This window comes from Astyanax mexicanus, chromosome 20, assembly GCF_023375975.1.
Source record: "Astyanax mexicanus isolate ESR-SI-001 chromosome 20, AstMex3_surface, whole genome shotgun sequence".
Taxonomy (NCBI): domain Eukaryota; kingdom Metazoa; phylum Chordata; class Actinopteri; order Characiformes; family Acestrorhamphidae; genus Astyanax; species Astyanax mexicanus.
Genome location: NC_064427.1, coordinates 3,195,837 through 3,222,508, shown reverse-complemented (window position 1 = coordinate 3,222,508; position 26,672 = coordinate 3,195,837). Strand labels below are relative to the sequence as shown.

Genomic DNA, 26,672 nt, shown 5'->3' with positions numbered 1-26,672 from the left:
CCGCGCGTTTTCATGGAGATCCCCGTAAAAAAACAGCAGCGAGTGGAAATGGAGGAGCTACTGCTACTGCTAATGCGATGTCACGTGACCGAGAAAGCTGAAGAACTCACTGGTCCTCCTGTTTTTTCAATTGCAGTCCAGATGCAGGAGTTTTATCAGTGAGTAGAAGTGTGAAATATGTTTTACAGACATCCCCCTGAGAAACTTATCCCATCCGAATAGTTTACCGGGAAGTTATTATCCTCTTTGCATCTTCTCTGAAGAGCGGCAACATGGGAGCCTCAAAACAAAACTCTCAAATGACCTGAAAACCAAGATTGTTCAACATCATGGTTTAGAGGGAGGATATAAAAAGCTATTTTAGTGATTTCAGCTGCAGTTTCCACTGTGAGGATTATAGTAAGGGAAATGAAATGAAGAAAAATCAAGAACATGCAGAACAATCAGAGACACAAAGCAGCTTGTACTGCCGTGAACACAGATCTTTTTTATTGACAAGAATTGAGTCTCCAGCCCAGTGAACCATGTTCTGTGATTTATTTATTTAACAGCAGAGAAAGACAAGAATGTGCAAAAACAATACAAAGAAATACAGCAGCAAAAAAATGTCCTACAGCAGAGAGAAGTCGTCCTAACATCTGAGAACACGAGTGTGGTACTACAAGCTCTTCCACGATCATTTCCACATGTACTAGAATGCGTCTGAGAATATTTAATACTGTATAAAATTCAAAATCCAAAATCAGTGTAACGATGCCAGTGTAACACCTTAAACACCTGCGGCGTGTTCTGTACATATGCTCCATTATCCTTCATTTGATTGTCAGAGTTGATGTGGATACGCCTTTAAAAAACTGTTTTTCGATTGTAGATATTATAGATTTGTCGATTCGTTGTACTGACCAGGACCTCAGTTCCTTTCTTGTAACATAGATTGTTAACATAGATAACACAGGCCTTAATCAGGCTTATGGCATAGAATTCATGCTCAGACTTTTCTATAAATGTCATGTCTATAAGACTCTACGAACACATTCATAACACATTATAATGCATTCATAAGGCATTATAAATATAGCTATAAATATCTATAAACTGGGTTCCTATAGATCAGCTCACAGACGCCTTGTGCTGATCAACATCACCCTAGGAGTCATGAGGGGAAAGAGCACCATCTACTGTACCCACCCAGAGAGAGCAAGGATAACGGCAAACTGCATGACCGGGAATTGAACCAGTGATCATGTGGTTTCCATCTGTGAATCTTTTAAAAGCCTGTCAAAGTAATCATAGAGTGTGTTTATAAGTAGGCAAAATTATTAGTTATAATGCTCTGTGCATGCTGGGACTCTCCAATTCTTTGTATATCAATGATCAATATCCATAACAAACATTGCAATAATGTGTTATGTATTTGTAAATTAATGTTGTAATCAAGATATAGAATTAAAATAGCAAAATTAAACTTTTGTTTTAGATTTTAGGTTTCAAATGAGTTTTTTAAGCTTACACTGATTTGACTCCCTTGGATAATAAATGTTCAAGAAATAATAGTTAGCATATTTAAAAGCTTTAAATGTGCATTACAATTAAAAATAGGAATAAAACCCAATAGATCTGTAATTTTCAGTGCTTATGCAAGAAATAAAAAATATATTTCTTTGAAGAGTTTAGAATTTTTTCTTAAAATATCGCCCAGCCTTATATTTATAACAGTGTGTAATAAGCCTTATGAGAGCTTTATAATTAAGCAATAATACACGAGAGGGAGTGCTATAATGTGTAATATTGGCACTGCCATTGATCAGCACAGCAATGCCAATATTACATGTTATAGCATTAACCTCGAGTGTATTGTTGCGATTATACCACAGTTCCATTATCACTGTTTATTGGTTATGAACAAGCCGCCAGTTAAAATTGTTCCATTGCTGCTCTGTTTGTAGCTGCACTGTTTGGCTTGTAAGCGCCGCATCGTTGCTAGGCTATCTGTATGTGGCGGATTAATACATGGAGAGCTTCCGTTAATAGTGCATTACCGGCTGATAATGGCACTCATTGAACGCCTCTCAGCCAATCACACTGCAGGGTCGCAGCTAACTGTGGTATAACGTGATATAAATGTTTTTACACAGTTTTTTATATAGACATGACATTCATACAAAGAAAGTCTCACTGAATTCATTTTCAGGCCGGAGCTTTAACGCTTGTGTGAAACCGACAAACCAAGCTGCCGAACAGCACCTGACCTGCTCTGTCCAGTCCATGCTAACCTCCTAACCTCCCACGCTGTAGAGGTAGAGCGGTCACGTCTCGGTTTTGGTCCGATGCCCGTGTGCAGTCTTCACCACCTTGGCGCTGTTCTTCGTGTCCTGCTCGGAACTCTCGGACAGGTTGTCTTTGGACGCGTTCTTCTTCTGCAGCGAGAAAAACACAGTAAGCATTTCTGCACAGCTGTATAAAAAACACCTCGCCAGTGACTGACCATCTGCCTGACCCGCCCACATCTACAGCAACGCTGAGCACATCCACACAGCTGGCTCTGAACTTCTGCAGCGTGTTCAGAAATAAAGCCAAATACGTCCCAAATCCATGCAGAGCAAACACAAGTAAGAGAGGGAATGTACAGCATGTGATGGTTCTCAGTCCCAGTCCACTAGTGTTTCAGTTAAAGCAACATTACGAAGCATTTTTATCCAAAATAGGATTTTTATAAACCTACTCATCTTCCGCTGACCTGTTGTAGCATAAATAGTGAGTCTTTCTTTAATGAAGTGGGCAGAAAAACCCTCGCGAGAAATGTATGACTTTGTGCACATTTGGGTCACTTTAATAAGCTCTATTGAAATACAATTCCGATTTCCGATTCATGGCAATGCATCTTAAACAATGTCTGAATGGCCAGAGCAGAATTCATGTGACTTTTAAATCAAACATAAGGAAAAAAAGACTATAAGTATTTTGGAAAGTGAGCACGAGCTGAAGGGAAAATGCACAACAGCAATGATTGTGGGCTCAATATTGTAGATCCACATGTTTCATTCGCTCTCAGCTTGTCCAGAAATGCATGTGTAAAGAGTGTAGAACGTTCTCTCGTAGCACTACTTTAAAGGAGAATCTTATAAAGTGAGGTTAGGAACCTTAATTGCTGAATTAGCTCTCATGTATCCAGGACTGAGAACCAGTGAAGAGAATGGGGTGTGACTGACCTGTGCGGTGGAGGTGCTGGAGCCAGGCACATCGGCAGTGCGGGTAACAGGGAGCGGGGGCACCAGATCTGTCCGAGAGCTACGGAGGAATGGGGGTGGAGGGTGTGGTCATATATACTGTATGTATGTGTGCAGAAATAAAACATACAACACAAATTTGACACTGTGGTTAATGTTAAGTAAGGCGTGGCCACAAGACAACATATTGAGGATACAATATAATAAACTGAGGCCAAAAATGAATACATAATAATATAATGACATATTGAGGCCACAAGATAATAAATTATGGTCCACTATATAATTATGAGACACTATATACAGTAATACATTAATATTGATAATATTGTCTATTAATAAAATATTGTCAATATTGATAAAATTATTTTCAATATATTGAGAATATTTTAAAGCCACATTATAATATAGTGAGCCACAAATAACATACTAAAGCCACAATTTTAGTAAGGCGTGGCCACAAGATAATATACTGAGGCCACAAATGAAAATACTGATCCACAAATAATATATACTGATCCACAATATGATGTACTAAAGCCACATGATAACATAATGACATATTCAGACCATAAGATAATCAATTATGGTCCAATATATAATATTATGAGACACTATATAATAAATTAAATTCATAAGACAATGTATTGAGACCATTAGGGGTTATTTTAAAGCCAGATTATAATATAGTGAGCCACAAATAACATACTAAAGCCACAATTTTTAGTAAGGCGTGGCCACAAAATAATATACCGAGGGCACAAATAATATATACTGATCCACGAAATGATGTACTAAAGATAATGATAAGATAATGACATAATAAAACCATAAGACAATATATACCATAGGTCCCAATATAATTTTATGAGCCGATATATAGTACATTGAGTTCAAAAAATAATATAGTGAGACTACAAATTACTATATTAAGGCCACAAGATAACAGTGACCCAGATAATAACATATTGAGGTCACAAAATAACATATTTAGACAACAAATTAAGTTTCAAGTAGATAACATAAAGAAGATAACATAATAAGGCCTGAAATTACATTTCTAGTGGCCAAAAGATAATGTAGCTACGACAGTACTAATGTATCAACTACAATACACTGATTCCTTATTCAAAGTAATATATTTATCTATTTTCTTGTGGCCACACATATTTTGAAACTTCCATTTATTATCTTGTGGCCACACCTTACTACAAAAACCACAGTGTCACCTTAGGGGTCAAGAAACAGTGAAGTCTGTGGTGTGAATGGGTTCAGCCACTCCGGCTCTTACTGGATGGGTCTGGTTTGACCTGTGGAGGAAACGTGATCTCTCCACACTTACTTGACCTCTGAGAGGACGGACCTCTCCCCGTCGGAGCAGTGCGAGCGCCGGTACTGCCGGAAGCTGCGGGGGGAGTGAGAGTGCCGGATGCGGATTGGATCACCTTGGGTTCTGCAAGCAGATACGAGCAGTTAGTTCACAGGCTGGGCTGTTCAATCCTCCCGGCCCTGATGTGCAAATGCACAGCGCAGACTGCGAGTCTGATGGAGCGCTGCGTTTAGAGAGAGCCGGTCCCACCAGGGACAGTTCCTGAATTATTAATGCTGTATTATGAACACCTTTGTGTGGAGGGGAATACAGAGAAGGAGAAGGGATGACCCAGTTTAACAACAGGGATGCACCATTTTATATGAGGTGCTGTGTGTTCATTTAATTTATCTAATTTAATTTTATGACACATAGATATTTATAATATTCAGTGCAGTTATATTCATAATATCTAAATAGACCACCTTTAAAATCAACAGTGTTGGATGATATTTAGCTTTATTTATGTTAATAAAATTCATGAATTGAGGTCTGACTTATGCAGTATTGTAAATCAGAACAGATAATATATATAAATATACATTGTTATATAAATATATGTAAATATATATACATAAATGGTGGCAAATACAGGTCCAAAAAAGTAAAATTCCACCCCAGAGCAGCAAAACACTTTAACGTGCATAAATGAGCAGAATATATCTATAGAATAGTCTATGTTACCTTTTTACCTGATCACAGAATTTAATTCATAAATCAGATTTTCATGTGAATTTTTTAAAAATAATTTTGTAATAAAAAATAAAAAATAAATAAAATAAAAAATAAATAAAATAGTATAGTTTGTTCTTTTATTTTGGCTCTGGTTGTTTGTTTGTATTATGGACTTTTATTTTGTTGCTGTCAGGATGTTTGTTTTTATTTTTGACTTTTATATTGACACTGTCGAGTTGTTCGTTGTAATTTAGGACTTTTATTTTGAAAAGGCATGGTTGTTCATTTCAATTCATGACTTTAATTTGCGGGTTTGTTTGTTCATTGGTATTTATATATATATATATTTTTTATCCTGATTTTCTCCTAAATTTAGCTATGCTGATTATTTTTCTGGCATAAAATACAATAAATACATCAAAAAGTATCGGTTTAAAATATCGGCCAAAAAGCTAGGTATCAATCACTGCTGATAGTCTAAGGGTCTTGACTAAGAACAGTAGATATGAAAGCTCCTTATATCAATTAAATAAACTATTTTGGATATAGACACGTCCTCTTGCTTGGTCTCAGTCTTGGAAACAGTCAGAACCCCCGAGTGCAGTTCTGTTACACTGCAGGACTCACATCTGGAGCTGAGGCTCACCGCTGTAATTACAGTCTACCACAGTAAACAGTGGTGAAGTAAAGTACAGTACAGTAAAAACTGCTTCACTCACTCCACTTTCTTATACGGGATCTCCTTCAGCTGCTCCTCAGTGAGGCCAGAGGGATCCACCAGCTCCTTCCTGCACACAAACACATCATTACCAAAATTACAGACTGTACTGAACTCAGCACTGCACTGCAGCAGGGCCCAAATCAGCATTCTGCTCTCTAATTCAGTACTAAGAGCTCTGTTCTGTAGACTGGCTGACTTTTAAACAGGGGTCAAAAATGTGGCAATATGTACTAAAAATCAATTTAAACCCAAAACCAGAAAGGACACTATTAAAAACTTTATTGTACAGAACAGAAGCCTTATATTAACCATGTCCAGAAGCACCGCTCACTTTTCTACTGAACTCTTCTGAGGAATCTGGGATGGATCATTATACAGTGGAAACAGTGTATTGTGTTCAAACTAATCAGAATCATATATGTTTTTGGAACCTCTAAATCCTATTTTCTTTTAAGAAAGTTATTAAACCTGGTTGTGCCATTTATTCCAATTAGCTGAAGAATGTAATGCAAATTAATTTCACTAGAGGCCACTAAAAAACACAACTTGTGAATTTCTTGTGTCTGTATGCAAACCAGCAATGCTTTATACTATATTATTAGAAATAAACTGGGTCATATTCTGAAAAAAAAAAAAAAAAATCAAATCAGTCATTTCAGTAAAAGTAAAAAAAAAGAATAAAACACAAAACAAAAAAGTTAGTATTTATTATACTAACTTTATATATAACTTTAATATTATACTAATATTATTTATTTATGTACTTTAACTGTCTAATTGTTAATTTAATTGTTTAAGTTTTAAGTTTGACATCTTATTTTTTTGGTTAAGGTGCATATATAATATATATATATAAAAATCTGTGTGACCTTTCAATAATTTTTTAAAAATAATCACAGCTCCGAATTAAATAATCCAAACGCTTCAATCAAAAATACACACACAGAAAGTAACTGCTTTTTTTGTCATGGTAAAGTTTTTAAAGAGCAAAACCTTAGCAAAAACATTGAGTGTTTTTAGAGATATCAGTAACAAACTTACTGAATGTGTTTCCAGAGCTGCTCCTTGGCCTGAACATCAGGGCTTCTCCTACAAAAATGAAGAAATACATTTAGGGGAGAATTAATAAACACAGGTCCATAGAAATTCTGTATTTGGTTGAGCTGAAACCACAGTGATGTTAATGTTACTGAGAGCTGGATGTGTGTATGAGGTATGAGGAGTGTGATTATAGACACTAACGATCTGGAGCGATGGCGCGAGCGCCGGTGGTTTGGGTCGTTTGGGGTTTTCTCCTTCTGCCTGCGGAGAACAGCCTCCCACTGAGGTCCAGAGTCCACCATCTCATTCTCCTGACGAGACCTACACACACACACACACACACACACACACACACACACACACACACACAGAGAATTCATAGAACAGATCGTGTCAGTTTGTTGAGTTTATGAGTTTATGCTACAAACTGTTTATTTGTCAATTGTCCAATTAATTTAGAGACTGTTAAATTAAGGGATTGGGTGAAACGGTCATATTTGCCACTTGTTACTGTTTTTAATATTGTGCTAATTTTTTTTTTATCAGTAAAAATGTTTCAAAATGACTTTCCATTAAAATTGAGTAAGGTTTTAGGATTTCCTATAAAACGGTATTTTATAAATCTCTCATAGCTTCTAGTGACAGCAGCTTCTTTGATTGGATAGTTCATGAATATCCCTTATGCTACATAACTGTAGGTTAACACAGTTCAGCAGGTGTTTGTGGCAGAACAATTTTAATAATTAATTAAAAAAAAAATATCATATTCTTCGGACAACTAAAGAACGGTTGGAATGATAGTTTGGGGTTAGAGAAATGCCCACACATGCTAGGGTTTAATAAACATCCAGTATAACACCCTCCACATTGCAAAGTCATTGGACAGCTCAACACGCTTGGATGAGAACACTAACTACCAATACTGTTACATTAGCTGGTTCCCATCATGCTGAGTAATAAAGGGGAGGTGAGGCCAATAATGCGCTCTCTTGGAATTTCCAGTTTATAGTATTTAAATGTGCATTAAAAAGATACTACTTATATAAATCCTAAGTAATGCCAAGCTGGTTTTAAATGGAAGTGAACTACAGACAAATAACTGCTATAAAAAAACAACAACAGATTATGTATAGCCAAACCCCTTTCATCATAGCGATGTGATTATCGATGTGAAAGATCGAAAGTCATTAGACATCTCTGTCTTTTGTCACACTCTGTCTGACCCCCGGTGACCTCCACAATTTACAGGGCTTTCTAAAAGCAGACCACCAGGAAAGCAGTGTGTAATTGAGTCATTGTGTTCAGAGTGTGGGAGATTCCTCACCGGTTGCGTTTTTTACGATGCTCCCTGTTGGAATTCTCCGACTCGCTGCCACTGCTGGTGTTGCCCCGGGAACGTGACCTGAGGGGCAACAGGAAAGGGTTAAAGTTGAAAAGAGGAGAAAACGAGAATAGTAATGAGATACAACAGGAAACAGAGAGAGAGAAAATCGCCATAATCTGGATTCGAACATTACTCAAATATTCACTATTCACTGTATACCTGTAACTCTACCTCTTCACTACTTTACTTTAACTGATGCTCTCAAACATCAACATTAAGAGACAAGAAATTCAAGTAATTAACTCTTGATGAGTTCAGCACAGCTGTTAACTGAAAGCCTGAATTCCAGGTGACTCTACCTCATAAAACTGACTGAGAAAATACAGCAGAGATGTGCAAAACTGTCTAATCTAAGCAAGAGGAGCTACTTTATTAAATAATTTCATATATTTTTTTCAATAGTTAGATGTGTTCAGTATTAATCTACAATGTAGAACATTTTAAGATGTGTCCAAACTTTTGATTGATAATGTATGTGGTTCAATATCAGTATAACGGACAGGCACTTTTTTTGCTTGCAAGTCCACAGTGCTGCCTGGTTAAGTTGATTAAATCTTTATTTAATTTAAGTGATTAAATAACACTTTTTATATAAAAAAAATACATACAGTATATATTTTTTATAATTTTTTAAAAGTATATTTTAAATAATTTAGGCAATTCTAATACTTAATTATACTATATTATTTAGCTAATTTACAAATCCGAAATATATAGTATATATGCAGTTAATCACATGACTAACAATTTATATAAATATAAAAATAATTATGTTTCAATAATAGCTGTAAAAACACTTATTTACTCAAGTTCAAATACACATCTGTTGCATAACTCACGTTTCTGTCCAAAGAAAAACTCAATTTGTATTTTTTTATTTATTTATATATATATATATATTTTTTACAAAACTGTTTACTATATATTGTAAATTAAATTCAGGAGACTTTTCTCACTTTTCTCAAAATCTCATGATAAACAGACAGCAAAAAGACTAAACGTCTGTTTATATATACTTAAACTGGACATTAAGAGGCTTTTTTACATTTTTCTAAACAGCTGCTTTTTGGTATACAGTGTTTTCTTTTGACAGTGTATATTTCCTGTACATAAGAGTGACGTATCGTCTCCTACCGTCTCCGATGCTGTTTACTGGCCGGGTCCTCTGTGCTCGGGTCTCTCCTGAGGAAACAGAAAGGGAAGCAGGGATTGGTTTAATCAGACTCTACAGAAACGCTGATCTCCCTTACGGTCTGCAGTCTCCACACACCGCCTGTTCCCCACCAGCGCCTTCCTGCTCTCAGACCGTGAAGAAAACGCCTCCCCAGACGCTTTGATGGTTTATCACTATTTATTTATTTCAGAGGATTCCTTTCATCACGGCTGAACCCGAGGGAGTTCAGATCTCAGAGCTCTACAGAACTCATTACTGCACACCCTGCCTCAACCAGACCCAGAGTCAAAGGACAAAACAGCCTGAACATGTTCTAAAAAATGATTAAAAAGGAGGTTTATCTGAGGATCATCTGCAGAGAGCGGTCCAAGAGATTTTTGTATTTTAATCAAATTTAACTGCACTTTGACTTGGACTCGACTACCATAAGTCTTGGTCTTCATTTTGACTCCACAAGTCCTGCTCTTGGTCTTAAACTCAGACTTAACATGATCTGGTCTGTGTCTTGATTTTGACTTGAATACTAAAAGTCTTCGTCTTCATTTGGACTCAATGAAGTTACAAGTTCTAGTCTTGGTTTTGACTTGGACTCAAATACTTGGACTCAGGTCTTAAACTCAGATCTGGTCTTGGTCTTGAATTGGACTCAACTGATAAAAGTCTTGGTCTTAAACTCACACTTGACATGATCTGGTCTTGACTTGGACGCAACTATTCAAAAGTCTGGGTCTTGACTTGGAATCGACCACAGGACTCAACCTCTCCTGGTCTCAGTATTGTCTTAGTCTTGACTACTAAAAGTCTACATCTTGACTTGGACTTAAAATGTCCAGATCTTGGGCTTATCTCCATCTTGGCCACTCCCAGTGTCAGTATTGACTTGGACTCGACTATTAAAAGTCTTTGTAGCCTAAACTCAGACTCAACATGCCATGGTCTTGGTCTTAGACTTAGACTTGACATGATCTGGTCTTGGTCTTGACTTGGACTCAACTACTAAAGGTCTTGGTGTTCATTTGGCTTCAACATGTCCTAGTCTTCCTCTTGACTAGGACTCGACTACTAAAAGTCTTGGTCTTCATTTGGACTCGACAAGTCCTGGTCTTGGTCTTGACTTGGACTCAAACACTAAAATCTTGATCTAAATGTCTTGGTCTTAAACTTAGACTTGATCTTCACTTGGATTCAACATGTCCTGATTTGGTTTCAGCTTGGTCTCTGTCACTCCCAGTTTCAGTATCGACGTGGACTCAACTACTAAACGTCTTGGTCTTGTGACTTGAGTTTGAAAAGTCTTGGTCTTGGTCTTGAGTTGGACTCAACATATTATTAGTTGATTTATTCTTGGCCACTTTTGGTCTCAGTACTCAATACAAAAACCTGTCTACTAAATGTCTGAGTCTTGATTTGGGCTTGGTTTTAGTGATCTTGAATACAACACTATAAACTCAGCCATGCTTCTGCTCAGTACAGGCTTTATTACAGTTTTTACTCACTAGAGGGAGTCAGTGTACTGCTCGCTTCACTTCTACAGACAGGAATTACCTAATATAACTCTCTCTTATACTCAAACACCAACCCCAGACCCCCACAGACCCCCGGACTCTCCCACATGTATGTATGCATGTAGCTCTCTCCAGCATTCAGCTTAATCCTGTATTGAAAATATGAGAAATCTAATCTTTCACTGAATAAAATTATTCGCACTGCCTTTCAGCGCATTCACATTCATGATCCAGGCATGCCGGCCACAGGCAAGACCAAAGTAATAGAAAAAAAAGATTATATTGATAAAACCATTGACGTGGAATACTAAAGATGTGGTGTGGAAACGGCTGCATCCAATCTATTCAACAGAAATGTATTCATCAATCCCCACTATTCCCACTGCAGACTGCAGGTCCACTGCTGCATACTGCCTGCTGATCATATCCAATTCCATTTTATATTATATAATTTTATATATATATTTTTTTATATTTTATATAAAATCTAAAAAAAGGAATTATAACATCTGGAGGCTGCTGTATATCAAAACTTAATAATAAACACATTTTAATAAATAAATAAATAAATAAATAAATATACAGCTCTGGAAAAAAATTAAGAGAACACTTTCTGAACTTTCTATAAACTACGAACAAAAATATTGTCATTTAGAGCATTTATTTATTTGCAGAAAATGAGAAATGGCTGAAATAACAAAACAAGACGCAGAGCTTTCAGACCTCAAATAATGCAAAGAAAACAAGTTCATATTCATAAAGTTTTAAGAGTTCAGAAATCAATATTTGGTGAAATAACCCCTGGTGGTTTTTAATCACAGTTTTTTCCATGCATCTTGGCATCATGTTCTCCTCCTCCACCAGTCTTACACACTGCTTTTGGATAACTTTATGCTAATCACTCCTGGTGCAAAAATTCAAGCAGTTCAGTTTGGTGGTTTGATGGCTTGTGATCATCCATCTTCCTCTTGATTATATTCCAGAGGCTTATAATTATAAGGTAAAATCAAATAAAAACTCATCATTTTTAAGTGGTCTCTAATTTTTTTCAGATCTGTATATATTGAATTGTTTTTTTTGCCCATTTTCTAAGTGGAACATGTTGGAGATGTTTTTCAGTCTTGCTTCTCAGAAAGAAAGAACACGTTCCATCAGATTCCAATAACTCCAGAGGGCAGAACACACACACACACTTCACCTGTGTCTGGCAGTTTGAGACACCTCATTTTCGCTGCCTCCTGAGGGCGTGCGTCTGCGTGCTTTGGGGAATTTAGGGGATTTATTCCTCTCGCTGGCCGAGTTGTAAAGCCCACTGTGGAGAAAACAGAAATACAGAGCATGAGCTGGACCTGCTGAATGAGAAATCCGGGGACTTCAGTAGCTGATCTTAAAGAGACCTGGTATATCATAATTCAGAAGAGACAGAAGAATCATCCCATCATTTCTATTTTAATCAATTTTTAGAAATTATATAGTAATATCACTGTTATAAGCACTTTGTAAATGACAATACCTAAACATGTGCATAGCTGTTAGCTGTTTTATTTATGGCTTGCTTTCTAATAAAAGCAATAAAAAAGTCACTAGTGATGCCAGAACACAAGGAGGGTGAAGACTAGCACACGCCTCCTCCAACACATGTGAAGTCAGACTCCACCTCTTTTTGAACTGCTGCTGATGCAGCATTACCGAGTAGCATCACAGCGCTAACGCTCGGAGAAAAGCGCAGCGACTCAGCTCTGATACATCAGCTCACAGATGCAGCCTTGTGCTGATCCACATCACCCTAGGAGTGATGAGGGGAAAGAGCGCCATCTACTGTACTGTACCCACCCAGAGAGAGCAAGGCCAATTGTGCTCTCTCAGGGCTCTGGCAGCTGATGGCAAGCTGCATGACCAGGATTCGAAACCGGCGATCTCTCGGTTAACACAATCTTTATCCACTAGCTCAAACAGATCAGTACCTCTGCGGCGCGTTCTCGTCCCAGGGTGCAGTGGGCTTGCCTGGCTGATCCTCTGAACTGACCTCTGTTTTAGACACTTTAGGACTAGAAGATACAAAGAAAAGGCCTTTAAAATGATTATTTCATATTTAAACAGATTTACATTAATTTATATCAGACAGCTGTTACCTTTTAGCTGGGGAGAGTGTGGTGTTTTTAACCTGGCCTTCAGTCACGGAATTTCCTGCCTTTGTCACCAATCTGCTGCCATTGTTCATCCCTAGAACAGAATCCCTAGTTACTGGTGATAACTCACATCTGTACAGAAAACTCAATCACTGGAGACAGAAAATGTACAAATCTGGGCTAAGTAGGGCCCAGGGTATGGTAAAAGTTTATTTACGGAGTCCACACTGATAAAAGTAATGCTTAATTTACACAATTTACACAATTTTAGCCCAGTTTTTTTCAGTCGCAAACTGGTTATTGTACCCAAAAACCTCAGCGATAACTCAGTGTTAACCATGCAAATCGGCGATTACTCTGCCACAGTCACAGATGCCCGGCAAACATCTAGCAGGTTAAATATCTAAACCAGTTTGTGACTGTGAGCCAATAGCAAAGACTAGCAGAACTAGTTCTTGAATAAGTTTAATTCTTGCGTGTTCTCGTTTTAAAATACGATAAAAATGCAATTCATCACGATGCAAAATGATGTGATTCATGACCTTTTAGCGCCAATCAGTCATGTCCCGAAAGCCTTAACACCTGAAAAACTCCCAATTACAGCAGAACCAGTTGTGTAGTGTGAACACACAACCACCTGAACCACACAAAAAGCTGTGTATCAGGATTATTAACCAGATTTGAAGGGAATTTTAGTGGTTCTTCATTTTAAAACTGTGGAGGAACCACTTAACCACTTAACCTCTAAAAGTTCCTTGAGGAACTTATACATTCGTTTGGTGAGTTGTGCTAATTCAGCTAACATCTAATGGAAATAGAGACATTCTCCATTATCTTTCTAAGAATATTCTTAAAAATATTAATTTTATTCTTAAAACCAAATATCATAAGTCAGATTTGTCATCAGATGTGTTTTTTATAATCTGAACACATATCAAATAAGAATAAACAGGGCCCACTGTTAGCATATTTAGTGTGTGTAGTTTGTTAAATGTCGGCACAACTTCGTAAATGGAATGTGCAATCAATCTGTACACACTATCAAGCTTGACTCCAACTCCCATCATTTACCCTGGCTTGCCATGAGCATGCTGGTCAGTGTTCACTCACTCATTTACAGGATAACCCTGCTATCTCATGACTTTTGGCATAGCATATTTCTTAGCAAAAAAAATGTAACTCTCTTTGAATAACTTATGCATAAAAAAGCAGCAGAATGTAAGATTCGATATTTATTGCTCCTAATCATTAATCAATGTAATTTATGCTTCGAACCACAACTAAAAAGGACACGCTTTACACATGCATTCCTGGACAAGCTGAGAGATACAGAACGTGGAGAAATCTGACATGCTGTACAGTACAGTATATTAATGATAGCAGCACCACTTCTTTCTAGTTCAGTTAGTGGAGCATCAGCATGATCTCAAAACTTATAGTTAAATGTTTAAGGTAAAAATGATACATAATTTTGTTTTAATAGCAGACATAGGTAATCAGTCTCAGTTTACACTGCTGTTTGCTTGTTTTACAGGCTCTGCTGCAGTCCAGAAGCAGAATTTCCATCAGCAGCTATGAAGCGTGATCATCTCCACACGTGCCTGCGAGTCACTGAACTGAACCTAATCCCACAATTGGTATAATTAACTCTGGTGGAACTGGAACGACTTCCAGCAGGTTCTACAGTCTTTTAACACACATCTGTATCCAACGCAGCAATTCCCAATGTGGGTTAATTGTCTTTTCTGTGTTCAATGCTAATAATCTACACAGGCAGGCCAGATGGTGTGAAGATACAGCATGTAGGAGCCAAAATTCTGTTCTGAATGCCAGAATTACTTTCCAATCTGTACAAAAGTCTGTGGAAAACAATTGTTTGTTTTAGTAACTTAAAATGCAACCACAGCTGACAGACTTAATGATGTGCATACCTAATCAATGCCAATAGAATCAATGCCCCCCCTTAGCATTAGGTTTTCCAGCATCATAGCTTTGGGATGAGATATTGGGCCCTATTTTAGTCATCTTAAGCGCACAGGTCAATTACTTAGCTGAATTTAGGGCGTGTTGTTCTTTAGGTGCAAAAAGTACCCCTTGTGCAGCTTGAAACGTGCAAAAGGCGTGAACTAATTCTCTTAATTAATCATGGGTGTGTTTAATTTTGGGCGTAAAAATTATTTGGGTGAAATAAACCAATCAGTGTGTCACTCTGCCTTCATTCCCTTTAAGAACCAGGTGAGCTCTGACTTTGGCACGTTCGTATCTTAACAGTCGCAGCGCTTTTAATTGTCTCAGCAGAAACAGATACTGTACTGAGTGTACGATGCCCTTGATTCTGAGTTTGAAGCAGTTTAATATCACCCAGGTGTGCTCACCTGTGGGCTGAGAGCTCCGCTTAGGGTAGGTCTTACTGCGGGTCCGCACCACCTCCAGGTCCAGCCTGGGCAAACCCACACACTGGTCCTTCCCCATCTGCATGGCTGTTTTCCCACTGAGAGAACGAGAGAGGAATATTTTATATTTTATATCATGGCAATATATGAAACAGTACATTTTCTACATTTTTTACTACATTAATGCTTCACTAAGTTCATTTTTATATTCTACTCGCATAAAAGAAACAGCATAAAGCATCACTCAGCATCACAGAGCATCAATTCACTACCTTTTCACTAACTGAAACTGTTTCCCAGCTGAAAGAAACAAATCATACAAGGCTAGCTTAGCTGGATGCCTCACTCTGTTAAATTTCTGTCACATGTGACTGAAATACCCCTCCTAAATAAATCATGATTATGCACTGCTAAATGTATATAAATGCTTTGTTAATAATACTTCTGTGTTATTTAAAAGGGGACCTTGATATAGCAGTATCAGTATTGTGCATGGTGTTCATTTTTTTTCTTTTTAAGTAAAAAATAAAAGACTAACTTTGCCTAAAATACTTTTTTTCTTTAATTTTACAGATTTTGATGATCAGTCTGATTAGATAATTAGAATTGTAAAAAATACAGACATTATAAAAAGAAAAATAGGCTGCGGAAAAATTTAGTAAAAAGTTAGTAACCTGTATCGATGTCTGGAGCCGAGGGAGCCGAGTTTAGACAGCTTTCTTGTCAGTGTGCTGGAGTCATTCTCCGGCATTCTGTAAAACATCATTTAATAATTTAGTAAAACAATAGCAGAATGGAATGTGAATTATACAATATACAGTATATTCAATACATACAAAATATTATGAGAGGAGATTACTGACATTGTCACATCATTTTTTTTACATTCAGATTGTATTATCCATATTATATATATATATATTGTGGTAATTTCTGTCAGATGTAACTGTGCTTTAGGCGTGGATGATGTTTCCATGTACTTTGGTACGCAGACACATCACAATATGCAGATTAGTCAATCAATAATACCGCCTCCCCCCCTGCTGATGCTCGGCCAGCCAACTAACACTCCCTCCTGCCCCACCCCTAAACCCATACATCACCCAGTTCCCCTCATAAAGAGCCCCCCCCCCCCCCTTATTTTTTAGGCAAAAATAAGTCACTCCCAGCAGTATCAGCACCAGTAAAATATATTGTATATTTGTTTCACAAAAAAAAAAAAATCATTGATCATGAACACAGCTACTGTATAAAGGTGGTTCAATTAAAGCTTCTCCGCACAAATATCTGCCTTTAAAACCAAAAACGTGCAAATAATTTCCTCACAGGCTCTCTTTATACTTCTTTAATGAGGAGAATTATAGGCTAGAAAACACTACTTTTGGCTCTTATTAAAATTCATAGCTTTAAAGAGCAGCGCTGCAGGAGGAGCGCTGCTTAACCAGGCGGCAGAAAACTTAAAAGCCTGAGTGTTATAAAGCTCCGCTCAAACTCAGGTATGCAGTCTGCGTATAATAATAATAACTCCATATTCATATAACTCGATTTCATCACCAGCGTTCACTCACACCCACCAACAATCAGTGAAAAGAATGACTGAAGTATGGAAGTAAACCAGAGAGGACTCTGGTATATGTTATGTGTATTAGCATATTAACATACTGCCTTCTATCATCTCTGCAAGATATCAAACAGGTATCAAAGCTCGCTAGCCTGATTAGGATAACACATCCGCTATGATCTTCTAAAGTCTGTAATCTGTCAGTATGTGTGTGTGTGTGTGTGTGTGTGCTGCTTCCTGTCTCAGTAGGTGTTTGAGCCAATAAAGCCTCTGACAAGCAGTCAGGTTTGATTTTCTTCTATATCTGACTTGTATCTGATCCTTTCCTCAGAAGGATTACAGCAGCGTTAATGAAAATCCACTGAAATCTCTGTAAAAAAAGGGCTAAATAGCAATTTATCTATAATTTAATATACTAATCACTGAAAAACGACATGAAATCAGTTGTTTTGAGTGGAGCCAAATTGTGATGCTAGCTAGGAAACCAGGGACAGTGTGAAGGATGCCCAAGGCTCATCGATTCTATCCCTTACCAAACTTACAGGACATAAAGTATCTACTGCTAACATTAACCTTGGTGCCAGATACCACAGGACACCCTTAGAGGTCTTGTAGAGGTCTTGTAGAGTTCTGGAAGGGTCAGGGCTGTTTTGTATTGTATGTATTGAGTATGGAAGGCATCCTGATTATGAAAGAACACATAAGGAATCGTGTAGTAACTTGATTAAAAAAAGGCTGGTAACCCTTGCTTTTCTTTTCCTGGAGCAATCCTGATGAGAGCCAGTTTCATCATCATAACGTTTTTTATGGTATTTTTTTATACTTCACTTGAGGATACTTTTAAAATTCTTGAAATTGACTTTTCAATTGACTGACCTTTATTTTTTTTATATAATTTGTAGCGTTTCTTTACTTTTGAGTAAAGTTGGGTAGTTCTCGCTTCTCATAATCTGGATTAGAACATTACTCTATAAATATTCACTATTCACTGTATACCTGTAACTCTACCTCTTCACCACTTTACTTTAACTGATGCTCTCAAACACTTTATTATTAAGAGACAAGAAATTCAAGTAATTAACTCTTGATGAGTTCAGCACAGCTGTTAACTGAAAGCCTGAATTCCAGGTGACTCTACCTCATAAAGATGACTGAGAAAATCCAGCAGAGATGTGCAAAACCCCTGAATTTAGGGTGTCTAAACTTTTGATGGGTACTGTAGATTTGGTTTAATATCACCACAATGCAAAATTAGCATAACACCAAAGCTCATAATATCCCACAGTTTTAGCAATCGCTTTATAACTAAATTAGTTCTAAAGCTCTGAATGTGATTTCCGCTTCAAAAATCAAAAGTATTTTGTGTTGCAGGCTGAAAATGTGCCCCCCTCTAACTGAGGCCCGCTTACAGGGGCAGTCACCTGTCCCAGTCTCCCTGTTTCCTGACCCTCCTGCTCTCGGCTTCCTGGATTCAGTGTTTCACACGCGGATTAGCGTCCGGGAGCCCGGAGCCTCGTGCAGTCTGAGGCCTCTAAATCCACTCCAAGGCTCTTTTGGAAGCAACAGAAAAGTCTGGTCTGATTACACAAACACCAGGGGCCAATCGGGGAGAGAGACTGGAGGAAATCCTCAGCAACGGCTGAAAAGTTTTACTCGAAGAATAAAGAACCGTGACCTCATCAAGTTTAACACGTATAAGTAATGCAAGAATTTTTTTTTTTGGAATTGAAAATAAGGGTGTAAAATATATCCATCTATATTAAAGTATTTTGATAATATTTTTTGCAATACTATATCGACTCTTTCTAAAATACAGTATTGAAAACTAATAAAAAGATTATGTGTAAAGATTGGTGGCAGATGGTGGTCCATTTACTGTTGTTTTTAAGCCCCGCCCACTCCCACCATTCTAACTGAATAAAAATGGGCAAGCACTTTTCCAGCGTGGAACCGGCACTGTTCTGGTTTGAAAACCTTAATTTGAACCGTTCGTCGTGTTTCCACCAACAAAAGTAGGTTTAGGAACCAGGAACATTCGTTCGCAGCGGGAACCAAAGAATACTAGGTTCCTCAGGTCCGGTTTAAGCTTGGTTTAAGTTGGTTTAAGATGGTTTAGGCTTAATTTAAGCTTGGTTTAAGTTGGTTTAAGATGGTTTAGGCTTCATTTAAGCTTGGTTTAAGTTGGTTAAGATGGTTTAAGCTTAATTTAAGCTTGGTTTATGTTGGTTTAAGATGGTTTAAGCTTAATTTAAGCTTGGTGTATGTTGGTGTAAGATGGTTTAAGCTTAATTTAAGCTTGGTTTATGTTGGTTTAAGATGGTTTAAGCTTAATTTAAGCTTGGTTTAAGTTGGTTTAAGATGGTTTAAGTTTAATTTAAGCTTGGTTTAAGATGGTTTAAGCTTAATTAAAGTTTGGTTTAAGTTGGTTTAAGATGGTTTAAGCTTAATTAAAGTTTGGTTTAAGTTGGTTTAAGATGGTTTAAGCTTAATTTAAGCTTGGTTTAAGTTGGTTTGAGTTGGTTTAAGCTTGGTTGGTTTTCTACCTGAAGAAAGTGTGGTGCTCCACGCAGCACTTCCAGAGGTTCTTGCACGCCGTCTTGCTGGGAGCTTCAAAGAAGAACGACGTTTCATTGCACTGCAAAAAAAAGGTCGAAGAGAAAACAGTCTTGGGAAATAACTGAAATAAAGGGTTTTAAGGGAGCAGATTAAACCCTTATTAGCATGTTCTCGCTAGCCTGTATGCTCTGGGTCATTAAAAGAACAGTCCTCAGAGGTTCTCGCTCTTCATTTGAAGAATCAATTGGCTCTTAGGGGGGCGGGTAGGCAGGTATTTGAGAGAAATCTCATTGGACGCCTCAGGGTGGCCGTAATCTGGGGTCAATAATGGATTTCTCGCCATGCAAGTCCCACAGGAGAGCTCATATACTCGTTATAGTAACTGCTTATTTCACACATAGAAAAGATAATGACTGACTGTAGTTCTGTATCTGTTTCTCTGTAGACTTTAATATTAACTATGCACTATTTTCGGTACCACTTTAAAACAAGACTACCTTTATAAAGGATTTACAAATGGTTTACAATGCCTTAAAAATCATTAATAATCAGTTATAACACATACGTTAAAAGGGCAACAGTATAGATGGCTGTGGGTTCACTATTTGGAAAACAACAGGTCATTGTTGCCCTATCTATGTATGGGTTATAACTGATTATTAATGATTTTTAAGGCATTTACAACCTAATTAGTAACCATTAATAAACTAATTGTAAACATTTATAAACCCTTTATAAAGATAGCCTTATTTTAAAGTGGTACCCTATGTTCTTCAACACTCAGAACCCACAGGATAAAAAAAAAAAACAATGACAGCTATTATTAATATTTGGGTGGTGGTTCAATGAGAAGATTAGATGCAGCAGTGCTGCTGGAGTTCTTAAACACTGGATCAGATTTGTTCCCTCTGAAGTACAAAGTCTTTCCCAACAGCAGGAAGTACAGATTTGTACCATTTAACCAACCAAAAGCTACATTCGGTATCCTGTATCACTGTACTAATAAAAATAATTTATTATTTAAAATATATTTTAATTATACATTTTTCTTTTGAAAGCCAGACAATTTAGTTTCATCAAGTTTTTGACACATATTCAGTTGATGATAATGTTTATAATCTTTATAATTTTCACTGGTACAAAACAAAAAAACATAAAGTTCAGCCCCAGTGACAAGCTTTGTACTCTTTTAGGTACAAATCTCTACTGTACTGTTTTTTAGTGTGTATAAAAGTTTAATTAAAATAAACTTATGATGAGTAAGGACATGTAGAGGTAATCAAATACTGTTAAGTATAAAGGATAGGTTTATCCGTTCTAGTGATAAAGACGGTCAACAGCTGGTGTGTATGGATACTGCTGAACATGTTCCAGTCTGGTTATATTCTACTGTGTGGAAGGGGCCCTGTTGAGGGGGATTCTGATAACAGTGTTGTTGGACTTTCTTGCATTGACTGTCACAGAATTTAAAGGCACAGTTTGTCGTTGTATTTAATTTATAACCAGATGTTGTCTGGGGGCCCTGTCCTGTTGCAACGGGATTGTGGGGGTCTATCCTGTGGGGTCCTGGCCATTAAAGTAAAGTGTAAATCAGAAGGATGATCTAAATTTTTAAGCACAAACCATTCTGCTTCTAAAAATCAGATAAAGCATTTCTGCACAAACTAGAACAGAGTTAAACAGTTGGAAAAATGTCTGTTTCCAGAACAAACCATTCGAAAACTTCACACCTGAATGTTATCTAACCAGGAGTTAATGAGTAACTCACGTCTTTCCCCAGAACCCGCAGCTCAAACTGGGTTTCCTTGAAAAACACTTTTGTTATTCTTGGCCTGAAACATCAACCATAAGATAAAGAAATGATTAATAAGCAGCAAAGACTTCACAGAGAACTGATACGTTTTTTTTGTAAAGCATATCTCTTATATTTTCAATAGATATTTGTGAATTTGACAAACATTTTAAATGTCTAAAGATCTGTAGTAAATTATTGTAATTTCTTTTTATAGAACCAAAATTGATTATTTTATGGCTTTTCGATTACTCATAGAATCAAAAATGAAGCTTTATTTGTAATAAAGAGTATACTGTATGAACTGAGAGGTTGTGCTGTATGCGGATGAAGTCATGAGGATGCAGTTATTTCATTAGGGCAAACAAGGACTACAGATTTATGAAGGGTAGCTAATGATCAGCAGTAAGCTGTTAATATCTGGTCATTGTGTGATCCTAATTTTCTGATGGAATAAATGGTAAAGCATTTTTTATGGCAGGCTTTTAAATGATGACAAAAAAAAACACAATATATATATATATATAAATATATATACTTCTATACACACAGGAAGATGTATTGTGTCCTCACTTTGGCCTCATCATATAGAGACATTGGTGTTTCCAAGTCGTCCCCTGAGGTAACATTTCGGGTTCTATTTTAGAGATCTATAGACGAGCAGTCAAACATGCACTGCACAGCATGATTTAGGACGCATCAGTGTGTCTTTGCTGTTGTAACGACGGGAAAAGTACACCTTGCGCGGCTCAAAACGTGCAAAAGGCATGTACTAATTCTCTTAATTAATCATGGGTGTGGTTCATTTTGGGGCGTGAAGCGAAATAAACCAATCAGCGTTTCACTTGCTATTCACTTTAAAAGCGAGGTTTGACATTGATAGATTGCTATTTTAATGAAGTCATTTTAGGAACAGCATTTTTTTTTATCTTATATTCTGTTTATTGATGATGTAAAAGTTGGGTTTGCATTGCCAAGATAGCAATGAACGTCTTAACTGTTGACTGTTGTCAGGGTTCAAATCAGTCAATGGTGCACTTGTGTTTTCCTTCGCCAAGATAGCAATATGCCAGAATTTTGTCTTTATCAATATATTTAATTGTATGCCCTGTATTATGATAGTTATTGCATCGCCAGGTTTTGCCACAGCTCTACAGCCATGCCACAACTTATGAAACAAAGCCATGACTTATGGGCATCAAAGCAGCAACTGCTAGTTTCAGACAGATCTTGAGCTTGAGTTAACTCATTTACAATAGCCACTCCCTGAATTTTACGGGTAAATCTGTGGTGCCGATTCAAGCAGAAAACTATGTGTAAAACATGTTCTGTATGCAAATAATGTGAAAGCTACTGAAGCATGATATTTGAAAGCTCAACCATATACCCAGCAGACTCCACTTACCAGAAATACTTCCCCACTTGGGTTTTATTTTTATAAACTACAACTCCGACTGGTGTCAGGCCGAGGAAATACTCCGACTGCTTTTCTCCCTGAAAAGAAAAAATAAAAAAAAAATCAATTTATTTCAGGTTTAAAACAGCGCAGCTAGTATGGAGAGGAATTTGTGAAATTAGCCAAATTAAAAAGCAAACACTACTGTGGAAAAATGTAAAAGCCACCCACACAATGCTTGCTTTTCCTCACTAACATGCAGAATATGTGCAAAAATAAAACGCAAAACCACTATTACACTACATTGTGTCAGAATTGCACTTAAAATGCAATCAGCTCAATGGCACTGTATTCCACTGTGTGGTGCTACAAATGTTTAAAAGCAAATCACAATGCACAGGATTGCATTTCATCTAGGAGAACTACTGAAATTGGGGCGGGGCTTAGAAATCAGTCATAAGCGAGCAATTATAGCCTGTACTTTAAATCAGACAAGACCACACTGGGTGTAAGCTACCTGAGCACGGGTCCACGTGGGGTGGTGTGGGTGTGCTTGGTTATTTTTTGCTTTTTTTTTTTTACATACATTTTCCCTTTCTGGTGATGTTGGTTACCCTACAAGTTGTAAACAGTGTTTTTTAATAAAACTTCTTGTGCAGTTTTAAAGTTCGTAAATGCCAAATAATATGTGGAGCTATTTTGAGCCTGGATAATAGTATAAAAAGTGATTCATCTGCAGGGGCAAAATATGCCCCATTAAATCCCATTCTAGCCTGTTTAGAAAAACTGCACAAAATTGCTGGCTCTCAGAAAGCTGCAGGAGAACGGAGGTGGTCTATTCAACAAAGGTAAGTACTTTTTATCATGTTTTATTACACCAAAAGTCAATTTTACACTGGAGTTCTCCTTTAAGTCTGTTACATATTATTTACTATTATTTTTTTATTATTATTAAAAGCTATACTCACAAACACTGGATGAAGGTCCACTCCGTACATCTCCAGTCCTTTGGCAATGCTTAAATAATTGTTCTCGGCTTCAGAAGGAGTTTGACCCCTGCAACCAGAGAAGTTCATTCATTTATTACCAAACAGCAACTGTAATCACAGACAACAGCGACAGAATTTAACACAATGCTTAGGGTAAAGATACAGGCCAGGTTAATATGGATGTGATGGTGAACGTTGAATGGTTAACTCTCTTTTAACTCATTCATAATCCTTCACACAAATAGCTTCAATATGAGTACACAGCACCTCAGTTCAAACATGTTCAGGGGCTGTAAATCATTAACATTTTCATTTCTTTGGAAAACGTAGATTCCCGCATTTTTAGCATTCTTTCAAAAATATTCAGCTAACTAGCAGTTTGCGAAACATGCCTTCCTCATAACTCATTAACAGACACTCTAAAATAAGCCTCTGCCAGAAACAGGGATCCATATTATACTAATAAACATAACTAAATATGCTCTAAACTGTCTTACTCTTACATTTTTATTTTTTTATTTATATTTAAATATAATTAAATGTGCAGACTGGCATTCCCAAACCATCACTGATTGGTGGAAACTTCACACTAGACCCACTCATTAGGACTAGCGCACGCCACCTCCGACACATGTGAAGTCAGACTCCGCCTCTTTTTGAACTGCAGCTGATGCAGCATTACCGAGTAGCGACTTGGTTCTGATACATCAGCTCACAGACACAGCCTTGTGCTGATCCACATCACCCTAGGAGTGATGAGGGGAGAGAGAGCGCTATCTACTGTACCCATCCAGAGAGAGCAAGGCTCTAAAATGGTGCTCTCTCAGGTCTCTGGCAGCTGACGGCAAGCTGCATGAACATGATTCGAACCGGATCTTGAATCTCCTGATCATAGTGCCAGCAACTTACTGATGGTCAGGTGTTGTTTTACTGTGTTTTATTATCGAGTCTAAAGTCAGTGCAGTTTTGTTTTCCCGCAAAAACTTTCAGCACTTCATGCTTCCCTCTGCTACTGACAACTTTTAGGATTGAGATGCGGATTTCATTTTCCAGCAGGACTTGGCACACTGCCCACACTGCCAAAAGTACCAATTGGTATTATATAATATTCTAATTTTCTGAGACACTGATTTTCAGGTTTTTTCATTGGCTGTAAGCCATAATTATAGTACACTGCATTTTTGTTTTGTGTCTTGATGTCTGTTATATTATATTAAAATGTTATATACAGCAAAGATTTTTATTATTTATATTTATATATATTTTTATTATCAGTAACTGAGTTTAAACCTCCTTAGCTTAGACTGCTCCCACAGCCCTTAAAGCCCGTAGGCTAGGACGGATCAGATATGCTGGGCTGATGCTGGAGTGTGATATACATGTTCATGACACACAGATCCTTCCACACCTCCCGCCCTGCTCCCCATCCCAGAGCGCGCCCCCCTGTCCCTGCGGGGCGGATCACACCCCTGCTTCTGTATTCAGTGTGAATTCCCCCTGTGAGAGCGGGAGGGTGCAGGTTGGCGCGGGCGGGCGCAGGCGGGCAGGGCAGAGATGGGTGGAGTGGTGGATGATTGCAGATGCCCTGTTATAAATGCGGAGCACAGTGGGGAGTTATTTACAGTCGCTCCGGAGACTCGCCCCCTTTCATTTAGTGTGAGACAAATAGCCTCAATTACTACGTCCTTCACAAGTCTGAAATCAGTCCACTAATAAACTAATAATAATCCTTTCTGCCACTTCTATTTGACTCATATAATAGATTCATATATGAAAAAAGTATAGAGACATCTATAGGAGAAGGCCATATCGTACTGTGCAAAATATATCTTAACACAGTAACATTGTGATTCAAAATTATTAACCATCATATTGTTATAATAGCAAATGTTTCTTTATTTGTTTATGTTTGCAGTGTATATGCTAAATATTGTTCTTTTTACATTTTTACATTAACATTGTTTTAACATGTTATTTATTTTGTTTTATTTTTAATTTTTATGGTCATCTAAAAAATTATAGCCACCACCAGACACCTGCTCATTTATTGTGTTTCTTCTGATATTAAGGGAACTAAAAGGTTTATCCTGATTTTGTTGGGGTAACTGCCTTTACTGTTTAAGGAAGATTTAAATTTTAATTAGATTTAACTTTAAATTTTTTAGCTTAGATTTACAGGCCTGCTGAATTGAAAGGGAAACATGGCGACACCCCTGTTCCTTACTAGTGTTGCATAATGCACCTTAACTATAATCCAGTGCGCTTATGTATGAAAATAGACGTTTATTGATGGTGCCTTATAGTGTGAAAAAAAAAAATATGGTAGCAGAATGCAGCATTAATTAAAAAATGTCCACAATCATTTATTCATTTTGGACAGTGTATAATAACAAGTCCTCATGTTTTTAATCTCAGTGTGATCTCTCTGGTTCTCACGGCCCCGCCCCTCTCTCTGCTCTCTCATTTCCCCCAGCCCGCCACTCTTATGAGAGACCTTCGAGAGTCACTTCATCCATCACCCAGACTCAATCAATCCTCCTCCACCGATTACCCATCAGCCCCGGCGCATGAAGAAGCAGCTCGATGGTAAAGATTCAAAACTGAGGGCAATTTACAGAACTTAAGTACCGACAGCAGAACCGACGCCACGTCATGAATCACTCACTCAGTATAGAGGCCAAACAGAGACTCCAATCAGAGCATGATACTCAGCGCAGGGGTGGAATCATCATCCTTTACAGCAGGAAATATAGACAAGAC

General features: G+C 37.5%; 1 protein-coding gene across 1 annotated transcript in view; it reads right to left on the bottom strand.

The window, feature by feature from the left end:
* Positions 1–520: 520 nt before the first annotated feature.
* Positions 521–26,672, bottom strand: part of epb41l4a (erythrocyte membrane protein band 4.1 like 4A) — a 63,079-nt gene continuing 36,927 nt past the window's right edge. Inside the window, exons 7-23 of the mRNA XM_022680884.2 lie at positions 23,892–23,979; positions 22,933–23,021; positions 21,504–21,567; positions 19,723–19,814; positions 16,293–16,370; positions 15,601–15,716; positions 13,229–13,319; positions 13,061–13,144; positions 12,295–12,408; positions 9,552–9,599; positions 8,358–8,435; positions 7,235–7,354; positions 7,034–7,081; positions 5,991–6,059; positions 4,570–4,680; positions 3,210–3,288; positions 521–2,417 (exon numbers count right to left, since the gene is read on the bottom strand). Of these exons, the coding sequence (XP_022536605.2) occupies positions 2,307–2,417; positions 3,210–3,288; positions 4,570–4,680; positions 5,991–6,059; positions 7,034–7,081; positions 7,235–7,354; positions 8,358–8,435; positions 9,552–9,599; positions 12,295–12,408; positions 13,061–13,144; positions 13,229–13,319; positions 15,601–15,716; positions 16,293–16,370; positions 19,723–19,814; positions 21,504–21,567; positions 22,933–23,021; positions 23,892–23,979 (1,480 nt within the window). The 3' untranslated portion in view covers positions 521–2,306. The remainder of the gene's footprint in view (positions 2,418–3,209; positions 3,289–4,569; positions 4,681–5,990; positions 6,060–7,033; positions 7,082–7,234; positions 7,355–8,357; positions 8,436–9,551; positions 9,600–12,294; positions 12,409–13,060; positions 13,145–13,228; positions 13,320–15,600; positions 15,717–16,292; positions 16,371–19,722; positions 19,815–21,503; positions 21,568–22,932; positions 23,022–23,891; positions 23,980–26,672) is intronic.